General features: G+C 36.5%; 1 protein-coding gene across 1 annotated transcript; it reads left to right on the forward strand.

The window, feature by feature from the left end:
* On the forward strand, positions 575 to 5,787 carry LOC109225128 (TBC1 domain family member 15-like). The gene is made up of 14 exons (XM_019389715.1): positions 575 to 876; positions 968 to 1,068; positions 2,147 to 2,242; positions 2,413 to 2,516; positions 2,594 to 2,766; positions 2,903 to 2,980; positions 3,315 to 3,437; positions 3,539 to 3,627; positions 3,856 to 3,961; positions 4,308 to 4,405; positions 4,494 to 4,754; positions 4,900 to 4,983; positions 5,244 to 5,307; positions 5,543 to 5,787. The coding sequence occupies exons 2-13, from the start codon at positions 979 to 981 to the stop codon at positions 5,259 to 5,261; spliced, it is 1,320 nt and encodes a 439-aa protein (XP_019245260.1). The 5' UTR covers positions 575 to 876; positions 968 to 978; the 3' UTR covers positions 5,262 to 5,307; positions 5,543 to 5,787.

The following is an 8,591-nucleotide window of genomic DNA, read 5'->3' on the forward strand; positions in this document are numbered from 1 at the left end:
TCAAAAGCTCAATAATATTTTATCTTCTTGTTTATTAATACTGTTACTACTGTCTCCAGAAGCTCTGCTCCTGGAATCAAGATTGCTATTGTCTTATCTCGATTTCAACGCTAAGTCATATATCCTTGTCTAATTTATTTATCATTTTGGGGTCAAGTCGATTCACTTGTCTATAAACTACGTATAAATTCAACCGTACTATTTTACGGGTAAACAATATAATCAAAAACTAATAATGCAAATATAGAAGTTCATAAAAAGATCTACTTATAGGATGAATGAAGAATTTTTATTAATTTTTTAGCTTGTTATAGTCGAGATAGCGGGTGCCACGAAAATAGAAGAGGTACGAACAAACAATTTCCAATTCCTTCCAAGTCAAATTGACCAATCAACGACCATTCAAAATTCAATACCCGAGTAGGGAGGGGAAATGGGTAACAACTAACAAGTCCTTCGATCCCGCGTCTTTCTCGCTATAAACTTTTCTAAAGGAAAAAAACATAAGGTAAGACTGTACGTAGAAAATGAAGACAAAAAATATAAGACCAGAGAACACATTATATAAGTTATTTACGTATTAAACGGCCAATGTTTGTGTGTGGATGTGTTGGGGGCCATTAAACAGACAACAAATATTGTGAAAAAAAGAAAGAAGAGAAACAACAGAAATATACAAACAAGAAGAAAACCTTTAAAAATCTCCCCCAACCACAACGCCACCACCAGCAAAAACAGCAAAAACAAAAGCAAGAAAAGGAAAAAAGAAAAAAAAAACCATTTTCTTGTTTTTTTTTCTCTCTTCAAATTTTGTTTGTTTTGTTTTTGTTGTTTCGACTCCACCAGCAAAGAAAGTTTTTTGAAGAGCTGCAACTGGTGGGTGCTGGTTTTTTCTGAAATTGATTTTTTTTTTTTTTTTTGGGATTAATTTGAGGAAATATTAAATATATAAAGATGGCAACTTTAGATATTTCGAAAATGTGGAGGGATCCTGGAGCTCCGGCTGATTCATTTTATCAAGTTCGCCCTGAATGTACAGATGTTCCCAAGTCCAAGTTTAGAATCAAGGTTTGTATTTTCTGCACACCTATATTATCACCATTGCTATATTCTTTCTGTTCCAATTTATGTAACATAGTTTGACTCGACACAGAATTTAAGAAAAGAAAAATGAACATGACATAAGATATATCTGCCTATAAGATTTTTGAAACTTGTGGTGTCATAATACTTGTGTGGTTATAAAACCTTTTTTTTTTTTGAAAAAATAGTAAAATAAAAAGTTTAAGATCAATTGTTTCCAAATACACAAATGTTACTTTTTTTTAAGAGGATTTCCTCCCCTTTTTCCTTTTTTTTTTCTCTTATTTTTGTTGAGATGTGCACGTGCATGTTTCAGCTTGTAAAATCTTTAAGTTTATATTCAGTGTAGCAGTTAGTAAACGTAGTTGAACTTGATCTAAGGGAACAACTTGGAGCGAGACATTCTTTTCGCACTATTACGGATATGAAAATAATGGTCAATTACAAGTTTTGTGTTGGGGTTGGGAGGGTAAAGTGTATGCAGACCGTTAATCCATATAGTACTAGTAGTAAGTCATAGAGAATTGTGTTGCAAGAAATACTAGGACGAAAGAGGTAAGAACGGCCTCTTATTCTGGTTGTAGGTATGTATGTATGTCCTCATTATATATTGTCCGGAGTAGTGGCGGAGCCACCTTAGGTTAAGGGGTGTCAATTGGCACCCGTTCGCCAGAAAATTACACAATGTACCTAGGTCAAAAGTTTATTTTTATGTATATATACACTATATGTTGAATCCTCTTAGTTTCTTGGTGTGTTTACTCCTTTGATATCCCTTAATGAAATTTCTGGCTCTGCCATTGGTCCGGAGGCTGGACAAGCATTTGAAGACACAGAGGAGGTGTTATACTTTTGACTATCTCTGCTGTTGTTTAGCTCTCAAAAACTTGATCTAATTTGTCCGTTTTCCGCGACAACTCTGAATCTAATTTTATAAGATTGGTCAGAATTTCTGATGATACTTTCCTGGCTATAAGTTTTATGCCTCACTACATATCCCTGCTCCCCTTGCTTTCATATGTTCTACTCATGTTTTACTATCTAACATTCTACTTATATTCAGAATGGAAAAACTCTAAGCGCAAGAAAATGGCGTGCTGCATTTTCCCCTGAAGGTTATCTTGATATAGGCAAAACACTTGGTCGAATTCATCGTGGGGTAAGCTTGACTTTTTGTCATGTTGGCTCTTGTCTATTGATCTTTTTATAAAACATTCTTTGTGGAACTAATGGTGTTACATAGTTTTAGTCTTTCCTAAACTAATTCTAGGCGAGACGATTATTATGGTAAAATAGTAGACGATTTTACATGTATCTGTGACATTTTAGGGAATTCATCCATCAATTAGAGGTGAAGTTTGGGAATTCTTACTTGGTTGCTATGATCCAAAGAGCACGTATGCAGAACGAGAGGATATACGAAAGCTACGGAGGTACTTTACTTTCTTTTCAACAAAAGTATAGAAAATGCTTATGTGTTGTCTAAATCCTTATAATGCATAATCATCAGGACACAATATGCTGTATTAAAAGAAGAATGCCGCACAATGTTTCCGACGATTGGAAGTGGTAGATTTATTACTGCACCTGTAATAACAGAAGATGGTGATCCCATTTTAGATCCTTTAGTACTTCAAGAGGCAAGTGCAGCGAAAGAAGCGTCTTCAGCTAGTCAAGCAAATGGTAATCTTGAAGATGTAGAGTTCTCAACTCGTCTTTTCATTTCTCTTTTTCTCTGTTTTTCTTCTATATATGGCTATAGGGTTGTTGGACGCATATGGTGTTGAGATTTAATCGTCGTTTGACCATGCAAAAACAGGTGATTCCAGTGGTTTTGATATGGTAAAGGAGCATGACAAAAGAGTAATAGAGTGGAAACTCTCATTACACCAAATAGGTTTGTTATTTATATAGATTTCACTTTACTTTTCATAGTCAATCTGCAAAAGTCTTCGTCTGCACACAGTTTTCAGTTAGGCAAATCAGGATTCGAGGGATGCACTACAGATGTATCTTATCAATACGAGGATACTTGTCGGCTGTGTTGCTCAGACTCTCCAAAAATGCTGCGGCACCTACGTTGGATCTTCCAAAAATGCACTACTTTTGAAGGATCTGACATTTTTGAAGAGTCTGAGCAACATAGCTTATCGGTTTCCTTTCTCTTCACATTGAAGATTTCTTTGTTTATGTTTTATAACCTTTCATTCTTGGCTTTGTACTTGTGCTAGGACTCGATGTAGCTCGCACGGACAGGTCACTCGTCTTTTATGAGAAACAAGAGAATCTATCAAAGCTTTGGGATATCCTTTCTGTTTATGCTTGGTTTGACAAAGATGTTAACTATTGTCAAGGTCCGTTTTGTCGCAATATCTTCTTGAAATAAAATGTTTTTGACTATCTTGGTTTCTCTTTGATCGTACAGTTACTGAGAGATCTTGACATTGTTGAACAGGTATGAGTGATCTTTGCTCGCCCATGATTATTCTTCTTGACGATGAAGCAGATGCGTTCTGGTGCTTCGAACGTTTAATGAGAAGACTGGTACATATTTACAATCTTTACTGAAACAGCATTCTTACATTATATCTAATAATACCTTACTTCTCAGATATGTATTTTCCGAGTATTACCTTTATGCTCATTGTTCCCCGAATTTTCCTGAATACTATGTTACATTTTGAATAACATCTTCGGTTATTTGCATTACTGTATGTTTTATGTTTTTGCAATTCTAATGACTGATACAAACTATCGTGCCAAATTCCAAAGAGAGGAAATTTCAGATACACCGAGAGTTCTGTTGGCGTAGAATCGCAGCTAAATAATTTAGCTTCAGTAACTCAAGTTATTGATCCAAAACTTCACCAACACTTAGGTAAAATCTCTTTACTTTCATATTTAAATTCTGAGCAATAAAGGGCAGCCCGGTGCACAAGGCATCCCGCATTCACGCAGGGTCTGGGGGCATTTTCATTCTTTATTGTTCTGGCTGTTTAGGGCCGCACCCGAAGGGGTGTGATGTAGACAGCCTACCCTAATCCAAGCATTAGTGACTGGTTCCACGGCTTGAACCTGTGACCTAGGTCACACGCAGACAATTTCACCGTTGCTCCAATGCTCCCCTTCATTCAAATACTGATCAATAAGCAAACGGTTTAACTTCCTCATATCTCCTCGCGAAAAAAGTAACATAATATTTTCCTTCTGATCTTGACCTACAGATAAATTAGGTGGAGGTGATTATCTGTTTGCTGTCCGGATGCTCATGGTTTTGTTCCGCCGAGAATTTTCCTTTTGTGATTCATTATATCTTTGGGAGGTAAGTTTCTTTCTACTGAAAAACCTCTTCTTGTTTCAGAGCTATTTATTCAATGATCTAATAGTCTGTCCTGATCTTTTTCGAACAGATGATGTGGGCACTGGAATATGATCCAGACTTGTTTCTTTTGTATGAAGATCCTGAATTAGCTGCTGATCAAAAATCTGAAGAATCTAAATCAAAATCAAAATCGCGCCATATTGGGAAATACGAGCGAGAAAACATGAAAAATGGTGGCAAAGCATCAGAAGCTCCCCTACCGATATCTGTTTTTCTAGTAGCCAGCGTCCTGAAAGACAAGAGCGATAAGTTGCTGACAGAAGCAAGAGGACTAGACGACGTTGTTAAGGTTTTCGCATACATAAAACTTAAATGTTATTCTGATTTCCAACTCAAGGATTAATACATACTTGTATTTATACTGATTTTTCGAAAAGTTCATGGTTTGCACCTTATATGGATTCATACTTTAATCATTTGTTCATTATTTGCAGATACTGAATGATGTTAATGGAAACCTGGATGCTAAAAAGGCTTGCACTGGTGCAATGAAACTTCACAAGAAGTATCTTAAAAAGGTAATTTCTTCATCGAAATAATATTTATAGGTAAGCCTCCTGCAAATGCGGGATCTGTAATCTTGAAAATAAGGCAAGTTACCTGCTACGGTAGGTAAATATGACCAGATGGTGTAAAAATTCCTTACATTGACGGGTGTATGTAACTTAAACTCGTCATTTATTAGTATTGGCATATTTACCAAATATATTAGCAATATATGCAAGATTATTTCTGCAAGAAGTTATGACCTTTCAAATACTGACGGTGGTTAAAACAGGCGGCCACCAACAGGTAGCTAAGCTGAAAAGACTGCTAGATGATTCATAAATCATGAAGCTCATGTAAGTAACCTTTGTTACTCTCCTCCTTTAACCTTGTGGTTATCTTTCGTATCTAGGACCAGTTCTGCGGGTTGAACTGAACACACTACTTTCGGCTCGAACTATGCATATACATGCAAAAAAATACACTATAAGATGCATTGATCATACTGATTCTGAATCCACTGATTCTAAATCCTGAATTCGCCTGTTGTCTTTCCGAGCTTTCTCAATGAACTTAACCATTTTGCTGTAGGTCAAGAAGACTTACAAGTTTGCCAAAGGGACAGTGGCTGCTTTTGTATACTGTGCTTGATTTAGCAAGAGAAATGTAAATTGCCATTCTTTCTGGTTCCATATTGGGACTACCATCATGTAAATGTATTGTTTTTTCCCAAGTAGCAAATGTGCCCTCAGCGGTTAATGTATACAGAGACACTCTTCCAAAGCTTGTATAATATGAATTTACTGAGTAGAGAACCATATTTATCTTGGTTGTGACTTGTTATTCTTTGGAAAAATGACACGTAAAAATAATAGCCGAAAAAATATATAAATTTTGTATATATATACATTATGTATGTTATACAAATTTTATACACTCTTTCGACTACCAGATGTAAATAGTTTCTGATGCGGGCTAAAAGTGATAATATCCCTTATTCTTTCACGTAAACTGATAGGACAAATATTATGAAAGGAAAAGAGTCTGAAAAATGACGAATGAATGAAAGAAAATAACGGAATTATGATAAATATAGCAGTAATGAAAGTTTTTTGTCAATCGGAATGATTTCTTGCATGTAGCAAAATTTTGATTGGTAACCTAACGCCGTTTCTGATGGATCCACCAATTTTTTTAGGCTAATTGGAGTCCGTAAATGAAATTCAGGAAAACCATCATGTATATAGGACACACGAAAGAATGGACATATTCGCTAATTCATGTTTCATGACCCGAAACGCCAAAATACGATGTTAGTCATGGGGGTAATTGATCACAAGGTTGTTTTCGATGGACCCATCAAATTTCAGGTCAATCGAAGCCCGTCAAATTTTTGAGTGTTAGGATCTAAGTGGCCGTGCATAGCACGGATAAGCTCCATGTGGCCGTGCATAGTATTCTTATGACCACGAAACACCAAAAAGTAATATTAGTCCCGGTGGCTATAGCTCCAGTGGCCATATCAGATGGATCCATAAAGTTTTAGGTCAATCGGAGTTCGTCAACCAAATTCAAGGAAACTAACATATATATATATATATATATATATATATATATGAAATAATGGTTAAATAACATATATAAATAAAATAATATTTTTCTACCTAAAATATGCAATATACTTAAAGAAATTATATATTATACATCGTGTAAATATATTATATTTTTTTGTTGGTTGTAATACAAACTTTTCATTCATTAACTAATTCTATTACATAGAGTAAGAGTCCCATTAGGCTCATTCATAGGTACTGCCACCATATTGTTTACATTAGGAGAGCAAGTTACAAAAGGATTCCTAAGTTCAACTAACTTAGTAAATACAGTAGTAGATACTAATCTAGATTTTGTGCATCCAATTCTATCATCATGGATTGCTTTCAAAATAGCATTTGGGGGTTGTTCCAAAAGAGATAGTGGGCTATTGTTTGTTTGCTTGGATCCCTGAGTGGCCAAAAAGTGAGCAACTTTGTTTCCCTCCCTGAAGTTACGCCGGATTGGCAGATTCTGCAGTTTCTTTAGTAATGACCTGCACTCAGTAACCAAGTTAGAATAAATGAAACAAGTATCATTGTCAAGTAGACAAAATACATCCGTTGCATCAGTTTCAATTTCTAAGTAAAACTTTTTTTTCATAAGCAAGTTGTAGGCCAGTTTTGAGTGCTAAGAGCTCCATATAGGCAGGGGTGTAGGCTATAGCACATTTGTAGTATCCCAAAATTCAATGCCCACGACTATTTCTTAAAATACCCTTAATACATCCTTTTTTATATTTTCCTTAAGGCCCCATCAATGTTAAGCTTTAGAGAGAAATTTGTTGGGGGGAGCCATTTGATAGAGATGGTAGTAGTTGGAGGTGTGAAGTTTGGAGAGTTGGTACAATACTTAAATTCTTTGCAGCGCATGATAACTAGGTCAAGCGGTAGCTGATTTCATTTATTGTTAAAAGAGTTGTTATTTCTTTTAAGCCACTGGTTCCAAATAGCAAATGGAAAGAAAATATCCCAAGAGATATCCCATTGTTCCAATGCTATGTTGGAATCTTTTAAAATAGAGAGCCAATGATCGGAGTTCTGGTGAAGGGGAAGAAAATTGAGATGCGCATCGCTCCAAAATTTGATAGCTATGGGGCATTCGAAGAACACATGTGTAATTGTCTCCTCCGCTCCCTTGCATATAGAACAGAGGATGTCAATGTTGAGTCCAATTTGATGTAAATAACTTTGGGTGGGGAGTCGATTATAGGAACATTGCCAAAGGAAGTATTTAATTTTATGGAGCGTGTTGAGCTTCCAGATCCATTGGAACTTAAAATTATTGGCATGCGGCGAGGAGATAAGCTTACGCGTAGAGTTGGTGGAAAAGGTACCGTTTGAGGTATGAGCCCAAGTGGGGATATCTCTAGTGTTATTGAGGGAGTCAAGATTGATGGAGAGGATTATGGTCTTTATTTCCGTAGGCAGAGTAAAAGATAGTTTTGTGAGATCCCAATTGTTTGTCGTCCAAAGATCTTTGACTTTGAGGTTTGGTCATTATAGTTTATCGGTCCCTGGATGATGGTATTTAGAGGTGGGAGCCCCGGGATCCATGCAGAGGACCAGCAGTTAATGTTACCTGGACCAATAATCCAATGCAGACCTTGGTTACAGATTTTCCAACCTGCTAGAATGTTATTCCAGATGAAAGAACTAGAGGTGTGGTTTCTCTTATGGCTGTACTTAGTTATAAGAGTTGTGGCGCATATAGGGCTAGGATTGTTGAAGAGTCTCCAGGAGAGACTGACTAGGGTACCAGGTTTTTATCAGCCGCTTTTCTGAGTCCCAACCCCCCGCATGCTTTGGCTGAGTGACCGTGGAACATTTGATATAATGAATTCTCCTTTTCAGAGTGGTGGATCCCCAGATAAAGTCTCTTTGGATTTTATCAATTTGCCTTAGAGTGGAGGCGGGGAGCATGATATATTGCATTACATGGTTTGGGATGGCATTGAGGGTTGATCTGGCAAGGGTTGTTCTTCCTGCAATTGACAGAAAGTTTGTTTTCCAACTGGCAAGCTTTGTGTTCATGTTATCAATGATGT

Source organism: Nicotiana attenuata, chromosome 1 (assembly GCF_001879085.1).
Source record: "Nicotiana attenuata strain UT chromosome 1, NIATTr2, whole genome shotgun sequence".
Classification (NCBI taxonomy): Eukaryota; Viridiplantae; Streptophyta; class Magnoliopsida; order Solanales; family Solanaceae; genus Nicotiana; species Nicotiana attenuata.